At 39.0% G+C, this 21,328-nt stretch overlaps 1 protein-coding gene across 2 annotated transcripts in view; it reads right to left on the bottom strand.

Annotated features, from left to right (window-relative positions):
* Positions 1-11,114: 11,114 nt before the first annotated feature.
* The window catches only part of MIPOL1 (mirror-image polydactyly 1), a 260,511-nt gene continuing 250,297 nt past the window's right edge, over positions 11,115-21,328 (bottom strand). Inside the window, exon 10 of one of the 2 annotated variants that reach the window (XM_023751493.1) lies at positions 11,115-12,082. In XM_023751493.1, coding sequence (XP_023607261.1) covers positions 12,016-12,082 — 67 coding nt within the window. In that variant the 3' untranslated portion in view covers positions 11,115-12,015. The remainder of the gene's footprint in view (positions 12,083-21,328) is intronic. The other variant, XM_006085815.3, reaches the window with a different exon arrangement.

The following is a 21,328-nucleotide window of genomic DNA, read 5'->3' on the forward strand; positions in this document are numbered from 1 at the left end:
TGTTAAAACTGTATTTGCATTTTCCTCCTCCAGAATTATCTTCAGAACTGGTTTATGACTTGGAGAAGAAATTCATTCTGCTTTCTTTTAGTCACCTGGTTTTGGTTTCAAAACAATATGTTTAGAAGCAAAATGAAGCTGAGAGATTTAAAGTCAAAACTTGTCTTTAGCAAGCCCAGTGTGTGCCTAATCACATGGGTCTGAGAAACACGCTCTGTGACATTATCTGGAGGATCTCCCTGAGCAACCGGAGCTGTTGGCTTGAATGAAAAGGCCACGTGAGACAAAGTATACTTTACCGGCGCATTGGGCAGCTCTCGCCTTTTCAAATATGTAATGTTGGTTCCTCTATTTTAGGCAAAGTTCCTGAGTTTTACAGCAGGCACGCATTTTGAAGTTTCTGTTACAATAGGTGTGTCTTGTGAAATGAGAGTCACTTCTTAATTTGAGTGTTCTTAGGTGCAACTTGGTTAATTTTTTATTTTGTTTTTTGTACATAGTATGAAGGCTGCTTTTTGGGGAGCCGTTGGACTAGACAGGCAAGAGCATCATCTACTTGCCTGAAGTCATAAATTATACATTTTAATGAAGAAAAAACACACAAACCAGTAATGTTGGTTGCTGCCATTTTCTAGGTCTTGCTTCACGTGGAGCCAGTGTTAAAAGTTCATTAGCTAGAGCTTAAGAAACACAATGGCTGGAGGAATGGAGTTACCACACAAGTGTTTAAATTCCACGACGGATCCCTAGCTACAACGGAGAAGAAAGTTCAAACAACAAAACAGAGTTGCGAGGTCTGAACTTGTGTGTCACGGATCCCTTACTCATCACCAGGCAGCGCTCAGGCAGGGCAGCCAGGCCTCCCCAGCAACGTGGTTAACTGAATAAGGATCCTGAACATTCTGGCTACAGATAAACCAAAGTGGCACATGGCTCATAACTCAAACATTTCATTTAAGGCAGCTGTTAGTTTTCTTGCCCAGGCTAATTCGGATTATTCAATCATAATTCTTTTCTCTAATGAAAAACTGCTTGTAGTTACTGGTGGGGACAAAGAGTTGCAATTATGGATCCTGGAAGGTAAATTTATTACCTACTCATTTCCATCAGATATATAAGTGATACTAAATGTGGAACTAAATTCAGAACATTTTATTAGCAGTACAAATATGTGTGTGTGTGAATTTAATAGCATTCAACCCTGACTACTGTTTCCTGCTATGATGAACCTGGAACCTCTCTCATTGAGCAGCTAAAAATGCTGGGTAGAAAATGACAAACATCTTCTCAAATGCCTCAAAATGTCGGCGAGTTGGTAGGTTGGTATTGAGAGGCCAAACCCGAAGTAAAATCGTGAATTCTTAACGGTAAGTGAAGCACAAAAGGCAGTTCTTTTTTTTTTACCTTGAAAGCATTTGCCTTAGGATAGGGGTGATATCCATAACCTTCTAGTGGAGCAGGGGATAGAGATAAAGTTCAGGGTCCACCCAAAGAGAGAAATCTTGAACTCAGGCTATCAATAAAAAAAATTCCCCTGTGATATTTTTTTAAGATTCCACATATGAGATCATATAGTATTTGTCTTTCTCTGTCTTATTTCACTTAGCATCATGCCCTCAAGGTCCATCTATATTGTTGCAAATGGCAGGATTTCCTTATTCTTTTTATGGCAGAATTTATCCTATATATAAAACCCTAATATGCAAATCAACCCAACGGCAGAATGACCCATCGCTATGACGTGCACTAACCACGAGGGGCCAGACGCTCAACGCAGGAGCTGCCCTGACCTGCGTTGAGCATCTGCACCCCCCTGAGAGGGAGGCAACCAGCAGCGGTGATCAGGGGTCAGGACCGGCCAGCGGGCGGCACCAGGTCGCCAACCAAGGCGATGCCAGTGGGGGCCCCCAATTGCCCTGCCCACCGGTCACCCCTCAGATGGCCCTGATCACCGGCCAGGCCTAGGGACCCTACCTTATATATTGGGAACAGTTTCTTAGATTTAAAAATTAAAACTCTAAAACTGAAAAAACAGGATGATGCAGCAAAGACATGCATAGACTCTGGCTTGCACATTTTGTGGTCAGCCCTGATTCTGACACTTATAATAGTGTGACAAAGCCAATTACTTAACTTCTCTCTGCTTCAGTTTTTTCACCCATAAGATGGGGAAAATGGTATTACTGCCTCAGAAGGATCATGTACTTTTTATAATCAGGGCAAAAATATGTAGTTGCCCATACAACAGCAAGATGCCTTTCGTGCAACAAGTGTATGAAAAATATGGTCACTGGTGCATGCAGCATCCTGGATTGCGAGAGGGATGTCCAACTGCCAGTTTAGGTCCAACATCCCCTGAGGGGTCCTGGATAGCAAGAGGATGCAGACCGGGCTGAGGGCCTCCCTTCCCCACATCCCCGCCCCCCCATGCATGGATTTCATGCACTGGGCCTCTAGTATATATATATAAAAATCACAGCTTCTTTATGCATCCATCTGATGATGGACACTAGGTTGTTTCTATGTCTTGGCTATTGTTAACAAGGCTGCAACAAACATGGGGGTACAGATACCTTTTCGAGTTACTGTTTTTGTTTCCTTTGGAAATATTTCCAGAAGTAGAGTTGCTGGATCATATGATTTCTATTTTTAATTTTTTTGAGGATCCTCCATCCTGTTTCCCACAGTAACTGTACCAGTTTACAATCACACCAACAGTGTACAAGTATTCCCTTTTCTCCACATCCTCGCCAGCATTTCTTTTATCTCTTGTCTTTTTGATGATGCCCATCTTAACAGGTGTGAGGTGATATCACAGTGAGGGTTTGATTTGCATTTCCCTAATAACTAGTGATGTTGAGCATCTTTTTATGTACTTGTTGGTCTTTCATACTATTATATCTTCTTTATAAAAAATGTCTATTCAGGTCTTTTGCCCATTTTAAAATTAGATTATTATTATTATTGAGTTGTATAAGTTCTTTATATATTTTGGATATTAACCCCTATGTTTACTTCTAGGAGTTTTATGGTTTCATGTCTTACATTTTAGTCTTTAATCCATTTTGAGTTGATTTTTGTGAGTGATGTAAGATAAGGATTTAGTTTCATTCTTTTACATGTGAATACCCAGTTATCTCAGTACCATCTATTGAAAAGACTGCCTTTTCTCCATTGAGTATTCTTGTCAATTATTAGTTGACTATATGTGTTTAGTTTTATTTCTGGGCTCTCAATTCTGTTGTAGTGATCTATTTGTCTGTTTTCATGTTAGTGACATACTGTTTGGGTTACTATAGCTTTATAGTATAGCTTAAAATCAGGAAGTGTGATGCCACCTGCTTTTTCTTTTTTTCAGGCTTGCTTTGGCTATTTGCGGGTCTTTTGTGGTTCCACATAAATTTGAAGATTTTTTTCTGCTTCTATAAAAATGCTACTGAAATCTTGATAGGGATTGTATCAAATCTATAGATGGCTTTCTGTAGTATGGACATTTTAGCAATATTAATTATTTCATTCCATGAAAGTGGGATTCACTATTAATTTTATAACCATAAGCTAGCCCTCGTGTCGGTTTTCAACCCAAATTATCATTACTTAAGTTGCCCAGTAGAATCCAAATTAATATTTTAAAGTATTCAAAAGCCTGCACATGTTCCCAGGTGACTGGCAGAAGCACATGCAAAACTTCTGTGGAGGAACCCATTCAAACGCAGGCCTGGAAAAGTCCCACTACGGATAATTCTAAGAAATAGAAGCTCACATTCATGAAGCATCAAACATTCAAATAAATTAGGCAACATAACTGTGCTAGCAGAAATAATAGAAAGCAAAATTCGAGCATTAAATACTTGAGCAGGTTTATTTTAAGCATAAGAAAATTAAGAAGGTATTGAAAATGAGATGGGAGCAAGAAATCATATTGAAAATGAGATGGGAACAAGAAATCATAAAAATTACCAAATAGATTTGGGGATGAACAGAATATAACCTCCAAAGATAAAAAATATGACAGAAATGCAAAACTCACTGAAATTCTGCTTCCAGGCAGAGTAGTTTGTGGCAGACCAATGCTCCTGCCAAGAACAACTAGAAAAGCTGGATCAAATATAAAATTTATTTGTTTAAAAGTATTATAGAGAGGTTGAAACAAAGGCAACGGGAGGGATGAAGATTCCAGAGAATAGAGACAGAGAGGTAAACTGATGACATGCAGCTGCTCTTCCCCAGAGACATTTTGCTGGTTCTGGGAGAAGGTGACAGGATGATAAGCTGGGCTTTGTTCTGGCAGAAGACAGTTGCTAGGGACAGAGGAACCAGCACTATTTTGGCCATCTTGCAAGGCTGAGTGACAGATATGGAGAGCCAAAGGGCCTGAAACACATGCCTCGTTTCCCTTTCAAAATATGTGGCAAATTTTGAGCTGTCCCAAGTGGGAGGTTAAGAAAAAACTCAGTGAGAATATCTAAAAGGGCTCCAATGAAGATATCACTTTCACCTTTGAAAGCCTTAGTGAACTACGCCATAGGAAGAGAAGCAAACCAGATAAAACTGAGTCTTATTCAAAATGTATCCACTCAGCACAATAACTGACTGGAGTAAGGTTCCACTCAAATTTCCCAACAGAGGAAAGGCTAAGCCCTCACTGCAGGAAGAAAAAACCATCTGAAGGTTCAGGATGTCTTACATTCAATCAACAGTTAAGAGGCATGCCAAGAGACAGGACCATGCATCTAGAAATCAAGAAACAAAACAGACAGTAGAGAAAGACCCATGGTTGATTCAGATATTGGAGTTAGTAGACATAGACTTTTAAATAACTGTGACCAGTATGTTCAAGAAAACAGAGGCAAAAGGCGGAGACAGTATAATTAGAAAGATGAATATTTCACCCGAGAATTGGAATGTACCAAAAAAAAAAAAAATCAGGAGGAAACTATAGAATTGAAAAATACCAAATTTGAAATTTAAAATTGAAGACAGAAGAAGACAGGATTGGTGAAATGAAAGACAGGTAATTTTGAAAATTCAAATTTACTTTATAATGCACATAGAATAAAAAAGGGCAACACAGAAGAGAGATTGACAGCTGATTTCTTAACAGGAAAGATTCCAAGAAATTGACATTTTAAAAGAGTTATAGGACAAATGGAAAAACCTTTAAAGCAGTCAGAGGACATATTATATATAGAGAACAAAAATAAGACTGACAGCAGGTTGGCTGGACACACCCTGGAGCCCTCTTGCAGTTCCTCCCTGGCTGGCCCACCTCCTGCATTTCTCTGATCATGCACCAGTGGGGTCCCTCAGCCTGGCCTGTGCCCTCTCACAATCTGGGACCCCTTGGGGGATGTTGGAGAGCCGGTTTCAGCCGGATCCCACAGGGGGAGTGCCGCTCAGCCAGAAGCTGGGCTCACGGCTGGCAGGCGCCTCTCCCGCCTCTGTGGCAGTGCTAAGGATGTCCGACTGCTGGGGAGCGGGCCTAAGCCATCAGTTGGACATCCCCCAAGGGCTCCTGGACTGCGAGAGGGTACAGGCCAGGCTGAGGGACCCCCCCAAGTGCACAACTTTTGTGCACCGGGCCTCTAGTATTAGTATAAATCTGTGGTCGGCAAACCGCGGCTCACGAGCCACATGCGGCTCTTTGGCCCCTTGAGTGTGGCTCTTCCACAAAATACCACATGCAGGCGCGCACGTATAGTGCGATTGAAACTTCGTGGCCCATGCACAGAAGTCGGTATTTTGTGGAAGAGCCGGTATTTTGTGGAAGAGCCACACTCAAGGGGCCAAAGAGCCGCATGTGGCTCGCGAGCCGCGGTTTGCCGAGCCGCAGTTTGCCAACCACTGGTATAAATGATAAGTACTTGTGGAATAAGGTAAATGATAACCAATGGAAATTTAGATCTACACAAAGAAAAGCACTGAAAATGGTAAATATGTAGTATATAATAATGTTCTGATTTTTTAATTCCTGAAAATATTTGGCTGCTTAAAGGAAAAATAACATTGCTATTACTGTGTACATATGTAGAAGTAAAATGTATGGCAATAAGATCACAAAGACCATACATGGTGAGACATTTTTTTTTGGTTATTGTTGAAAGTATTACATATGTCCCTTTTTTTCCCCCATTGACACTCTCCACCCTGCACCCCTCCCCAGGCCTTCACCACACTATTGTCTGTGTCCATAGGTTATAAATATATTTAGGGAGAAAGGAAGGGAGAGGGAGAGAGAGAGAGAGAAACATCGATGAGAAACATCAATCAGCTGCCTCCTGCACACCCTCTACCTGGGATCAAGACTGCAACTAGGGCATATGCCTGGACCAGGAATCGAACCTGCGACCTCTTGGTGCACAATGGCCAACCAACTGAACCACACTGGCCAAGGCAAGACATCATTATTTTAATATACAGTAATGGCAATTTAGATATTACCAATTTATAGAATCTTTGCCCTGAAGACTTCTACGGCCCACCCCCACCCTAGTCCTCTTTTAGCCATGTACCTTAAGCTTTAAATTATAAGTTCACTACAGGTGATAGACTGTTATATAGTCTGTTTATATTTCTCTTGTCATGATTGAGTAATCAAACCCAACAGAAGCAGCATTTTCAGATTTCAGCTGTTGGTTCCACTTACACATTTCACAATTAGTAGAGGTACTTTATAGTAGACTTGACTCAGTCTATTATTTTTTAATTGGAATTTGATCTCTTTCCTTAGGGTTTTTCTAACCATTTTGCCAAAAATAATGTTTTTCTTTAATATTTTATTACTATAATTTTAGCTTCTATCTAAACTAGAGGCTGGTGCATGAATTTGTGCATGGGTGGGGTCCAGCCAGCCTGCCCGGATCAGGGCCAATTGGGCTGGGCCGGCCAGGGGGAGGGGACATGGGAGGTTGGCTGGCCGGCCCCGCCCCTGATTGGGATGGAGAGAGCCAATCAGGGGGGGTTGGCTGGGGGGAGGGGCTGCGAGCGATTGGCTGGCCAGCCCCGTTCCCTGGTCAAACTCCTGGTCAAAGGAACAATTTGCATATTAGCCTTTTATTATATAGTATAATTTAGAAAGGTTCCTAAGGTACCTAACAAATTTGTTCATATTGACTTTTATCTTTATTAAAATGGTTAAGGAAGTCAGACAGTTTCAGAGTGAACTTAAATCTGTTGTCTTACTGCAGTATATTTTATAGTGCATATCCTGTCTTCAGGATTGTACACTTATAAATTTGATTAAGATCAATATATAAGAACTGCACTGAAGTATGTAGAATTTACAATAGAGGATTTTATGTGAATAAAAAGTAAATATATATTTCAGATATTTGAGTTTGAGCATTAAAATGCACCTGTGATAATAATTAGATAGTTGAGAAACTGGTGTCTTCCAAAGTACTAGCATATTCCAAAACTATATTTAGAAAACAGAAAAAAAAATAAATATGTATATTGGATTTCTGCAAAGAAATATCAATAATATACAATATTTTAATCATTCTCAAAAGTACATTTATCATCGTCAACTTCTATTTATGAAATTTTACATTAAAAATAATAACTTCAACCTTTATAAATTTAATTTAAAGTACATAAAAGAGAAAAATAGTTTTTCATAAAGATTATTCTAGCAAAAGGATTACAAGTTTGGTAACTTGAGATGCTATTCTGGAACCTATGCTACTAGTTCAAATGTGCAAGCTCCAACTTAACAAATGTTTAAAATATTTGAGTTTTTAAAACAGAGCCAAAATAAACTACATCTTCTCTAGAGATGACATATTTAGCTAAGCTCAAGCAATATAAATCTTTCAACCAGCCCATGTATTTGTTTAAAAACCTCAGAAACCATGTGCATTTCTAATAAAACATGGACAAAATACTGAAATCACTGGAGCCTAACAGTTGTCTTACAAATCAATATTTATAAAAGGCAAATGTACTTTTCTGTATGTGTCTGTGTGTATATACCTGTGTATATAGTTGTATACATGTAGTATATGTCTATGTATAAAGATACATCTTATATATGTATATGGATATGAATAGACAGTTTAATCTATAATAATAAAAGCATAATAAGCTAATTAGACCAGACAGCATTCCGGACGTCCTTCTGGACGAAGCTGGGGCTGGAGGGAAGCCCGAATCCTGGATGACAGAGGGAAGCCAGTGCTGGCAGCCAGGGGAAGGAAGGCCTACTCTTGCATGAATTTTGTGCATTGGGCCTCTAGTTATCAATAATAGTTATCAACAATATAATATTGTCTTGTGAAAAATTTGTGTTCCATACAAACTATATGTGAGTAGAGAAAATGTGTAAGCCATGGCTATTTTATCATTATAATATGACTCATTAATCATGAACATTTTAACAAAATAGAAACTTTAAAAATAATTCAAAACACTACACATAAAAATGCTTTTCTAGGCAACTATCTCCAATATAAAAACAACAAATTTTTAATATTCCAACCTGTTTTTGTGTGAAAGAAAACCCCTTCAAAACAACTTAATCCTGTCAGTAAGTGATCTAATAAGAAGATTCTTCAGTTTATTTAAATAAGGAATTATAGAAGGGATCCAGTTTCTTATTGAAAAGGAGAAAATATTTTATTAGGTAAAATATTTTAAATAATTCTAACATGGCTTATTTATATAAAAATTAATTATTGACTTCACTATAACTGCTTTTACTTTGCTTATAATCAATAACCTTGCTAACAACTTGCCTATAACTGGTTTTATCTTTGCCAGTTCCTCAGGTAGGTAGAGTAAGCCTTGAAGTTTAGGCTTCCTTTTGATAAAACTACACTGTCAGGTTTTAGCATAGGCCAAATTAAAATAGTAAAAAGCAACTCAAGGTTATTTTTTATTAATGATGAATTGTCACAATATTCCCAATTAGTGAAGGCTAAGACAAAGCATGCTGCTACTATAACCCTACAGAGAGTTAGCAATGATATGATGCTATCTATATACATGTGCAGTTCAATTCACATTTTTGTTCTTCATTGAAAGAAATGCATACAGCCCCAGCCAGTTTGCCTCAGTGGATAGGCTATCAGCCCAAGGACTGAAGGATCTTGGGTTTGATTCTGGTCAAGGGCATGTACCTTGGTTGCAGGCTCAATCCCCAGCGCGTTTGAGAGGCAACCATTCCATATGTCTCTCTCACGTTGATGTTTATCTCTTCCTGTCTCCACGCCTCCCTACCCCCACCATTCCATTCTAAATATCAGTGGAAAAATATTCTCGGGTGTAGATTAACACACACACACAAAATACATACAATCTTGATTTTTAGAGCATTCATACATAAGTGTATAAAAGAAATGGTACAATAACAGATTGTAAGAGTTTAAATCTTTATTAACAATTTTTTATTTTATTTTATTTTGAAGGGTTTGGAGACCTATGGTTTGCATGGAGTTTTAGTTATAAGACCTCAGTTGTAAATCCTAGCTAGTCCTTGGCAATTTCCTAGCCTCTCTGGGTCTGTTTCATCATCTGTAAAATGTATGTAATAATAACAATAATACTAAAATCAGCAGCAGCATGATTATGTGGCTCATACATATAATCTCTTATTATTATTGTTATTATTTGGTTGAAAGAATACAAATATAAATGCAAAAAAACAAATCAAGTGCTATGCATGTTTGTGTTATTTTTTCTGATTTTCTTCTGAACTACTTATTTTTCTAAGAAATGATTTATCATGTTACTGTAGGGATTAGACTTGATGTTTAAAGCAAACTCAAAGAAACATCTCAGGGTATCTTCAAATACTTTTGAAGTTGCTTTACTATTGAATATGTAGAGAACTGATCTTCAGTGAACAAGGTTTTTCCTTCATAAAAAAATAGACAATTTGGAATATTGGTGGTGAACATTTTTTAAGTGCAAGAAATCAATTAATGATACTATTTGGCTATAATACTTAGCATGTGTAATTTTGTAGACAACTCATTTTCATGGGGACGTGTGATATTTTGGGGTGATTACCTACATTGAACAATAGTAGATGTTTGAATTGTTTTGTAAATTTAAGTTTATAATATCAAATTCTAAAAATGTTCTGAATACTAATTACAGGAATTGCTTGTTCTAATATGATCATTTAGGTATAGGAAGAAATGTTTGAAAATTGTAAAATGTCTTTATGCTACACTTTGTGTATTAGAAAACCCCAAGCAAAATAATTCAAGAAAGACTTGTCTATTCTTTAGGACTAAACTGAAAACTCAAGTTTCCATGTGATTCATCTGAAGAGGATTCAGGAATGGACAATTTTGTGACAAAAATTGTTTCTCTTTACTTACCTCCGTGACTTGTTCCTTCACACATTAAGCTGTATGTTTCTATTAGAGCCTTGGGACAAGACTCTATGCATGACCCAATTATTGAAAATTTCTCTATTTCTATAGTCTCTGGCCTAGGAGAGGCTACAATGGTCTTTAGAACTATAGAGTAGATCCAGGTAGCTTAATTTTAGCCCCTGCTGTTCTTTATTTTCTAACTCTTATAGCATAAAAATAATTAAAAGCAGACAATATGAGTAAATTTTAAATTTAAATTCAATGGCATGATTCTAACTCTCAGTTAATTTAATGGATAAAATAAGGAAGAAACTGATGTTAGCATTATGGTCCTTTCGTCACTCTGTGATAAAGTACCTTACATTTTCCCACAGAGTGAAAAAAAGAATTCAAACAGATAATCTCCAATGGTGTATGAAGAAATGGTGCATAAATTACTCTGTACTTGTCTTGAAAATAGGCAATGGTAGATAATTTACCTCAATCTTAAAGATGAATAAAAGAAGTGTATGAATTTAGAAACATTTTCACTTGCCTAAAATTTTTTCATGAATTTATTCTCTACTTGTCTTTTTCACCCAATTCTAGACATAGTCATTTTCTATTGGCCTCTCATCTATTCAATCTAAAAAAGAACATGTTTTTCCTACAGCCATATCTACAAATCTTAGTTTTATTAATAATTTCATATGGTTAGAAGTGACTATGCTGTAACTATTTTAAGTTATGAATGAAAAAAGTATGTAACCTGAACCAAATTGTAGGTTTTCTCTTTTCTAAGACCATGTGTTTTTACATTATCATTTTATTGTAAGTTACATATCAATTTCTCTTCCTCCACAACAAAAATTCAAATGGTAATCTAAGTAAAGATCATCAAAAGCATGTGCAACAAGTTGGATGGCCCCTGCATGCGGCACAGACAGATTTTCAAGCCAAAGTGTCCCAGTCTATTAGATAAACTTGGCAATTTCTACAGTTTAAATAAAGTTTAGATAATTATTCATCAAAGCATTGAAAATATTGAATTTACAAGTACACAGTAACAATATCCTCTTTTCATTGAAGATAGTCTGTATTGTTTTTATTGAAACAAAAATCATGATAATTTTAATGTACCAAACTCTTATTAAAAGAAATTATACATTTAATTCTTAGTATCCATACTTAATATTCTTGAATACTAACAAAGATTACATGCATGCATTGAAGGAAGACTATAAACTCTCATCAGGTAAGAAATAAACTCTATATTGAAAAATGCGTGTATTTGAAGTTTTGACCTAACACAGTGGATTAAGGTTTAGACAATATTTACTTTGCTGCATTTTGATTTAGAAAGGGCCATATGTGAAGACATAATCCTGACCAACTTCACAATGTTTCTATAATAGTCTCTCAGTAAAAAGCGTTATGTTAAATATAGTGAGGCAGAAAATAGTTACAAATAAACTACAACTTTATAGCTATCCATTGGTAAAAGTCCGCAGTTAATACATTTGGATAAATAACCCAAGTCAGCAACAAAGTGGTTAAACATTTGTGATTTGATTTTATCTCAGCTTGGAATGTGGTTGGAGTGTCCCACTTCTAACAACTGTTTGCTAAGTTAAGGCTTTAGTGTTTACACAGCGTTGAATGAATCAGCCTGGTCACCAGATGTGACTGCTTCCCAGACTGCCGCTTTCAGTCAGATCACTGTCCTCACGGGCCCTGCTCCAACCTTCTTCCGCAGGACGTCCACCAGCCTCTCCAACCTGTTAGGAGCAAGAGGTGGAAAGGGAAAAATGAATACAGAAAGTGCAGTTACTGTCAGGAATGTTTTGGCAGAAAAAGGACAGTGGTTGCCTGTGACCAAGCAATCCTGGTAGTCATGTTAAAAAATAAAGCATTACTGTAAGCAAGAGACACTGGTGCCGAGTGCCAAGTATCTGAGGTTAAAAAAAACAGCAACAACACAAACTTTAACCCAGATCTTCAGCTTATGTGAGCATTTGATGCTACATGAAAAACAGAAGGTACGCATTTCAATACATTTACCTATTTGTGTTAAGGTTGTGAATCAATGACGTCCATGTAATGACAGGATGACACATTAAATGGAGAGCAGTTTGAAACTGATTTACCTTATTTCAATATAGAAATGTTAGCAATCTTACACCTGCTACTTAGCTAAATAAGTAACATGGGCATATTGTACAATTCTTATGCATTAAATTTCTTTTTCATAGAGTTAGCTAATACAGCCAGGAATTAGGGGACTAGCAGGAAAAACTTCTTGTCTCAGTGGCATGAAAATAATTTAAATATAAACAAATGATTTGATGGTGATAAAAACAGACTTTCTGTACTACATTTTTTTTTTATTTTTCGCTATAAGTATTACAAAGGGTATTACATAATACATTTAAAAACTTTCTGCATACTACTCTTTGTAATATTTTAAGCAATAAAACAAAATTAAGAAAGAGAAAGATAAAACCATGCACCATGCTTTCCCATTTAATAAAGTAACTAATGGTAATAGTAAAAAAACAACAACAAAACAAAACAAAACAAAAACAAAAAAACTTTCTATTCCTGAGAAGTATAAATAGGCTAGAAATGACTAAATATGCTTTTTAGTCCAAGGTAGGTGATTTTCAGTTGATTAAAAACCATTATACGGAAAATAGAGTGAAAGTTCAGAAGCCCATTCTGTGGTGTTTTTAGGCGACTCCAGGGGAGAGAGACCACATTCCTGTGGGTCAGTGAGAGTTTTGCTTGACAAAAAATGATGGAATCAGACCATTAATTGTTTTTCTTTTATTTTCTTTACTGAAAGTATAAAACATTAACTAAAAACTTGCTTGTTATATACAGAGAAGTCTTCATTAAACGCAAAAATCATGCCCATACATATATACACTACCTTCCTTTCTCAGAGACAGCTGAGCAACTTAGTCTAATCTGCTCCAGCTCGCCTCATTTATATGGGAGCAGCGTGCCTCATTTATAGGGACCCATGCATGAGGGTTCTTTGCAAATAAACCTAGTACAGAGCTAGACACTAAAGGAATGAGGGCATTCTTAGTGTCGTACACACTGGTCAGCTGCATCCAACACTGAAAACTAGCTCCAGGCTATTGGATGATTCTGCATATATCGAGTCCTGTTAGAAAACACAAATATGAAATGAAAGAATCTGATGAGTCAAAAATCTTTGCTTTGCCCTAACTGGTTTGGCTCAGTGGATAGAGCGTCAGCCTGTGGACTCAAGGGTCCCAGGTTCGATTCCAGTCAAGGGCATGTACCTTGGTTGTGGGCACATCCCCGGTGGGGAGTGTGCAGGAGGCAGCTGGTCGATGTTTCTCTCATCGATGTTTCTAACTCTCTATCCCTCTCCCTTCCTCTCTGTAAGAAATCAATAAAATATATTTTAAAAAAAATCTTTGCTTTGAGAAATGTAGTAATGATCTTAGAGTGAAAATGCAAATCTGTCCTACATTTGTTACTACAAATTTCTCAAATACAAGCTATACATAAGTTTTATACATTCACAACTTCAGCCTATTGGTGCAACTACTTGAACTAGAAGATTCACTGGACAATTCACTTTATTCACAGACCAGTTTGTATAAGTTGGACTACTGACCAAAACTAGAGCTAATATACTCTGAATATTATGGTTCATAGAATTACATAAATCCTTTAATTCAGACAATGTTTCACTAACTTGATTTGCAGAGGAGGGGGGAAATGTCAGTATGGAATTTAAAGTGCATTGTTAAGAGATGATAGAGCTTGAATTAACTATTGACAAATAGCTGCCAGCAGGAATCTTGAGAAGACATTAAGAGCATATCTCCACATATATTGTAAAAAGTCAGGAAATCATTACTTCCAAGTTGGTTAAATATATACCTCCTCCACAAAATCATCTGCAATATTAAAAAACTTCCTTGTAATATAAAAGTAAGCTCTATTCGGCATAGCTATTATCACTACAAATTCTGAATTGGCGGAATCACAAATTACTGAGATGAATCTGTGTGTGGTTCTTTTGGCTTCTCCTTTACAGATAGGCTCCTCTTACTTTTGTTTCCTTTTTATACATTAGGACTTTTTCCCATTTCAAACTAGTACAAATTGCTAAGGGAAGAGGTTAGGAGGAAATACTTAAATATCATGTTTTGCAATGTCTTTACTATATTTCAACAATTGCTAGATCGACCACATTCTCAGTTTATCCAGGTTGAATGATTTATGAAAATTTGATCTCAGAAATGAGAAAAATGTCAATTACTTAGTTTTGTAAAAGCTTACTGACTTCTGAAACACAATGAAGAACCTATTCCTTCCTGTAAGGAATGAGATAGACCTGCCAAGCGTGGACGGTGCCAACAGGAAGGTAGGTGTGCATGTCTGTTGACGCGCCTTGCAGGATCTGCCTGCGGGCTATTCTTCACTGTCCAAATCAATAATATCTTTTAAAAAATTATGTCGGTTACTAAAAGAGGCTCCAGCTACTTTACATTTTACTCAACACTAGTTTCCCCAGGGCTTCATGAAATAGGAAAAAGGTTAGAGCTAAGATTAGGATTTCCTTATTTTAAATATGAAGACACTGAAGTGCAGACAAGTAAACCCTTATGCAAGGTTGTGGTTAAAACAGTGACAAATCTGGGCCTGGTTTCCTTGTTCTTAGTTCAAAGCTACTTCCACTAGGGCTTGGGTTAGTGGAGAACTATAGATTTCAGATTATAGGTAAATGGATTATTTGTCTTAATAGCTTCATTAAAATTTTCCCTCAAATTCTTACTTAAGTCAAATTGGGAACACATTTGTTGGTGTATTTCATCTATTATTTTAGTAACACATTATAGAAAAGTAAGCTGATGATATTATACATAAATAGGATTTAGTAGTTACAATCTATTTTTGCTATAATGTAATGTCTATTTAAACTTAAAAATATATTTAGCTATATTCTAGATAGAAAACTTATTTTTGCAGTGAACATCCTATCTAATAATAGACAAGCATGGTAATTAGCCGTACCTCCGCTACCCTTCCCATTGGCTAATCAGGGTCATATGCAAATTAACTGTCAACCAAGATGGCGGCCGGCAGCCAGGCACTGATGCGAACAGGAGGCTTGCTTGCTTCAGTGATGGAGGAAGCTAACGTTCCCCACCTGCTGCTGCCAGCCTCTGAGCTTGCAGTTTAAGAAACATTGTTACAAATATAGAAGCTAAACAAAACCCAGAAACCTGCTTTCAGTCAGCTGGGCTTCAGCCAGCAGGACCGCAACATTGTTTCAATTATAGAACAGACCTAGATCCTTGCTTTCAGCAGCCGAGGTCTCAGAGCTGCAGCCGGGCCTCAGAATTAAAGCCGGCTCTCAGCTCCAGTGACAGCCATAGAAGGTAAATAAACCCCAGAATAAAAAAAAAAAAAGAAAAAAGGAGAGGTTGGGAGCTTCAGTCGCCCGCCAGCCTGAAAACGGCCCTCAGCTCCTCACCCAGACTGGCCAGGCACCCAAGCGGGACCCCCACCCTGAAGCAACAAGATGGCGGCTAATTTGCATATTGAAGGCAGGTGGCAGCGGGAAAGGCTGTCCTCGGTCCAAGACCCGGATCTGTGACCCTGCCGGGTGGGGGGCAGTGCTTGAGGCTGTCTGCGGTCCCAGGACCCGGATCCGTGACCCTTCCCGGCGGGGCAGCAGCTCGAACAGGAGCGGATTGGCCGGGGTTGGGCAGGGCAGGACGCCTGGCTTCCGCCCAACCCCAGTCACTCTGGGCAGGTGAGCAGTGCAGAGAGCCTCTGGACAGGGGAGGCAGGCTGGCGGAGGGCGGCCTGTACTCCCCACATGGCGGTGGTGACAGCTGTGAGTGCGCCAAGCGGAGCCTGCAGGCTGAGCTGAAGTAGCGCCTGCAGGCCAATCAGTGCCCAGGAGTGGCTGCTCAAGATCCGCCTCCTGGCCCAGAAGGTGCAGGATCGCAGGGACAGCCACTGTGGCGGGCCAGACTGACGTCCTCCTGGCTGCACCACGGGGGTTTGTGGATCTGCAAAGCCAGAGGCCTCCGGTGTGCACATCCCCCCCTGGCGTGTGAACATCCCCCAGCACACTGTCACCCTCCCACGCCTGCAACAGTTGCAAACCAAGGCGTGCACAAGTTCACACCGCACTTCCATCAACCCAGCATGCCTAACACCCCCACAGGATATGCACACATCTCCTCTGATGCGCTCACGTCCTTTGGAGAGTGTCTGGGTGTTCTGGGTGCTGAGGGTGGGCGCCTGTGAGATGACAGTGAGAGGGCGGAGTGGTGATGCCCTGTTCCCACGGAGGCCAGTGCAGCTATGAGATCACCTCTGGGGGGTTAATGCAGTTGCTGAGGCAGGAGCAGATGCAGATAGACACACCTGGTGGGCGCAGGCGGCCCTCTCTGAGGTGCCTTCGGTCAGCGTTCAAGATCAAGAACCCAGAGGCGGAGAGGAATTCCGTCCTCTCAGTGAAACAGTGGGATAGTCGGGGCGACTATAGAGGAGAAATGTGCACTTTGGGTGCCAGCACCCATGAGCGAAGGCTGCCCTGACTGAGCCTCGCTTGCTTGGGGCCTAGCTCACTCCTGCCGGGCAGTGGGTTTAGGATGTGCTTTTCCGAATTAATGAGAGAAAACGTTGATTCTCCTGCTGCCCACGAAGGTGGAAAGTGAAGTGGGGAGACATGTGGGGAGTGAGCGAGGTTCCCTGTCTGGGGGTTCCAAATCTGCTGTTGGTTTCTTTCACCACTGACTAGAGATATACAGGGTGTCCCTCCAAAATGTATACACACTTTGAATACCTACTAATTCCAATGGTTTTAAGCATAAAAAAGAAACAACAATGGAGCTGTCATCTGTTAAAAGTGTGGGCACAAACAGATAGTTGGACATTCCCTGAGGGGTCTCAGATTGGAGAGGGTGCAGGCCAGACTGAGGGGCCCTTTTCCCCCCTACCCCAGTGCACGAATTTCGTGCACCGGGCTACTAGTCTATATATATAAAAGGCTAATATGCAAAGTGTCTCCTCGGGAGTTCGATCGCTCGCTATGATGTGCACTGACCACCAGGGGGTGGCACGGAACAAAGGAAGGCCCTGGCCAGCAGCTGGAAGGCTCCTATCAACACTGATCATTAGTCAGGCCTAGGGATCCTACCTGTGCCCGAATTTCTTGTACCGGGCCTCTAGTTATTTTTATATTTTCTATGTATCTATGTAATATGTATCTAATACAACAAAATGCATAGTTTTATTTTCATCTTATTTTATTAAATTGGATTGATTGTGGTGACATTGGTTCACAAAACTGTAAAGGTTTCAAGTGTACAACTCAATAAAACATCTGTATACTGTGTCATGCACCCATTGCCCACATCCACCTACCTCCACCCCCCTTCCCCTCTGGCTCTCACCACACTGATGCCTGTGTCTATGGAAATACATGGCTTTCCATCAAGTCGATGAACCATAAGTTATTTACATTTTTTCTAATTGATTTACTTCTAATTTTTACTTTTACAGAATATTTTGATATATTTAAAAAGGCAAGTAACACTAAATGGGTACTATATACCAGGGCCTATGAGAAGTAATTTATGCACATATTTAATTTTTATTATAACTCCATGACAAAACCAAAAGTAATTAGATCAGTGCTACACTGCTAGTGAATTCCAGATGCAAGCTAGGTTAATTATCATCCCTCATCTCTCCAGTGTGATACCTCTTTCAAAAGTACTGTGACTTTGAAGGCTCATTTCTAAATTGTGGGCTTGAATTACTCCTATTGACTTGATAATTTTGTTGCAAAGTGACAGAAAGGAGTAAAAACAGAACAAATTCCTCATTTTGAGAGTAATTGTGTACTTGTCAATGTGAGAGTAGCATTCTTAATGGCTAGACAATTTTCTCCAGAAAAACCATTCCTATTATTTAGGCAATGAGGTTACCCCATCAAACATAGTTGCCTTAAAATTATTTTTTTTTTCAAAGAGAAAGAACCAGGGAAATTCAAGAGAGATGGATAACAATCATCTTCCAGCAGAGGAGATAGAAAAGCCTTGAAAAGTGCTGCCCTTCGAGTTTTCCATTAGTTTCTAAGGCCTAGTCCTCCTTCAACCATGGCGGCAGGGTGAGAAGACTTGAAATGTATTTTTTTTTCCTTTTTCTATGATAGCTGTTCTTTCTCTGATCTTTTTATTTTATCAATATTTCTTTATACTTTTCATGATTTCCTTAAGATATGTTATTTGCTTCCTTGATTCCACTTAAATACTAGAACTTCCAAATATAGATTTTTATCTCAACTCTTTTCTGAGTTTTAGATTCACATATGCAACTGCCCTCAAGTCACCTCCTCTTGCTTCTTATCTAAAACAAAACTTTCCTTACCTCCTTTGTGTACTTCAGTATTTCTTATCTTGATTAATATTGTTGTTTATTAATTCACTCAACCTCTACACTGAGAAAATCTAGAGGAACGTGATATATATATATATATATATATATATATATATATATATATAAATTCACGCACACGTTATATATATTTTCTTACTTCAGTTCGAACCTGTGAAAACTTTGTGCTAAAACCATTAATGTAGACAGTTGGAGGCAATGAAAGGGTTTTAATTCATCTAGTACCATTATTTTCATTTTAGAACGATCACACTGGGATGGAGGCAGTTAGCCTGTAGGTAGGAAGTCCAGACAGTTTTTTCTTAAAATTATTCTAGTAAGCACAACAATGTGAATGTACTTAAGACCACAAAACTGTACACTTTAAAAATAGTTAAACTGGCAAATTTTATGTTATGAAGATTTGAACCAGAGCTGCAGCCATGAAGATGGAAAGAAGGGGATGAATTTGAAAGATATCTAGAATACGAAATCAGAAGGACCTTGTGACTTTTGAGAGTAGGTCAAGTGAGATGAGGTGGTCAAGAAGGATGGCTCCCAGGTGTCTGGTTTTTGTGAATAGACAGACAGCCTTCTGCTGACCAACACAGTGGAGAGGAAGAGCAGAAAATTTTGTTGGGGAGTATGTGTGTGTGGAGGATGAATTCAGCTTGGTATGTACAAATTTGACATGTTGGTGGAACAGTAAGTAGGAATGGTAAGTAGACAATGTATATAAGAGTATATGTTGAAGAAAGAATTCTAGGTTTGTGACACAGATTTCAGTTCAATCAATAAGCATTTGTTTTGTAATTTCTATGTACCAGTTATTGTTCTAGCACTGATTATTCAAAAAACAGGACATGGGCCCTGCTTGTAAGAGAAATAAGGAGGGAACGTAGATCTTTATATGGATAACTTTAGTAAGTTACTGGTAAATGCCATCATAAAAGGATAAGCACAGTATTAAACAGAAAGGGTAAGAAAGGGCGGGAAAGAAGGAGTCTTAAAAGCTTCATGATGATGCCTGAGTTAAGTATTGAAGGATGAAAAGGAAAGAGTCACATTGAGAAGGGTGGTATGGGAGGGGGTAAGACAGGCATTCCAGGAAGAAAAAATAATGTGTGTGAAGGCACAGAGGAAGGAAAGCATGATGTGTCAAGTCCTGCCAGTAGTATGGTTTCTTAGGATCATGCAGTAGAGGAGGCTGAGAATAGCTGAAATGAGGCTGGTGGGCCATAACTAGGTTTTGCTCTAAGTTGCAACTGAAGCCATTGAAGTGGATGGAAATATTTAAAGAGAGAAACAAAGGAGAAGTGAGATGGGAGGAAGACAGAACCAAAGTGAAAACAAATATTTAAAGTAAAGAGGTTGACAAGAGAATTTGAGAAAACAGGAAAGTAAAAGATGGATCAAGAGTAGGTGCTGTAACAGAATCCAGAGAAGAGAATTTCAAGAAGGGCGTGATCAGCAGGGTTAAATACTTAAACCAGATCAAAGTGAAAAGCATGCATTTGATTAGGGAATGACAACCTTTTCAGGGCAGTTTTAATAGCATGATGGAAGTAGGAGGAAGCCTGAATGGAATGTGAAAAAGTGAAGACTAACTAAAGGCTGTTTTATAAGAGCTTGGTTAGAAAGTAAAGTGGACTGCAGTTATAGGGGGATGTTAGGCTGAGGAGATTTTTAAAGAAGTGGATGACACAGGAATATGTTTATGGGTTATGGGAGGGAAGACTATTGGAAGACACTAAAGTACAAGGGATGAACATGATACCTTTTTTAAAATTTAAATTCTTTATTGTTTAAAGTCTTACATAAGTCTGCTTTTTCACCCGTTGACCTCTGCCCGACTGCCCCCACCCCCCAGCATATGCCCTCACCCTTCCACCCCATCCCCATCTGTGTCCATTGGTTATGCTCATATGCATGCATATAAGTCCTTTGGTTGATCTCTTACCCCCTCACCGCCGTCCCTCCCCCCTTCCCTCCCCCTCCCACCCTGCCTTTCCTTTGAGGTTGGATGGTCTGTTCAATGCTTCTATGACTCTGGTTCTATTTTTGTTCATCAGTTTATGTTGTTCATTATATTCCACAAAGGAGTGAGATCATGTGATATTTATCTTTCTCCGACTGGCTTATTTCACTTAGCATAATGCTCTCCAGTTCCATCCATGCTGTTGCAAATGGTAAGAATTACTTCTTCTTTTTTTTTTTTTTTACAGCAGTGTAGTATTCCATTGTGTAGATGTACCACAGTTTTCTAATCCACTCATCTGATGGTGGGGAATTAGGCTGTTTTCAAATCTTTGACTGAATGCACCCAATTTTTTGCTGTTTTTCCTTTCTTCTTTATTAATAAACTAGAAGGCCCGGGTGCAAAAAAATTTGTGCCTGGTCGGGGAAGGGGAGGTCCCTCAGCCCGTCCTGTGCCTTTTCGAGCTGGGATCCCTCGGGAGATACGACCTGCTGATTTTAAGACGGTTCCCGGGTGGCAGGAAGGAGATCCATCCCTAGGTGCGGCCCTGTCGTGTTCAGAGAGGGCTTATTTGGGGAATGGGGGAGCTGCCCCCTGTCTT

Source organism: Myotis lucifugus, unplaced genomic scaffold (genome assembly GCF_000147115.1).
Source record: "Myotis lucifugus unplaced genomic scaffold, Myoluc2.0 scaffold_22, whole genome shotgun sequence".
In the NCBI taxonomy this organism is placed as follows: domain Eukaryota; kingdom Metazoa; phylum Chordata; class Mammalia; order Chiroptera; family Vespertilionidae; genus Myotis; species Myotis lucifugus.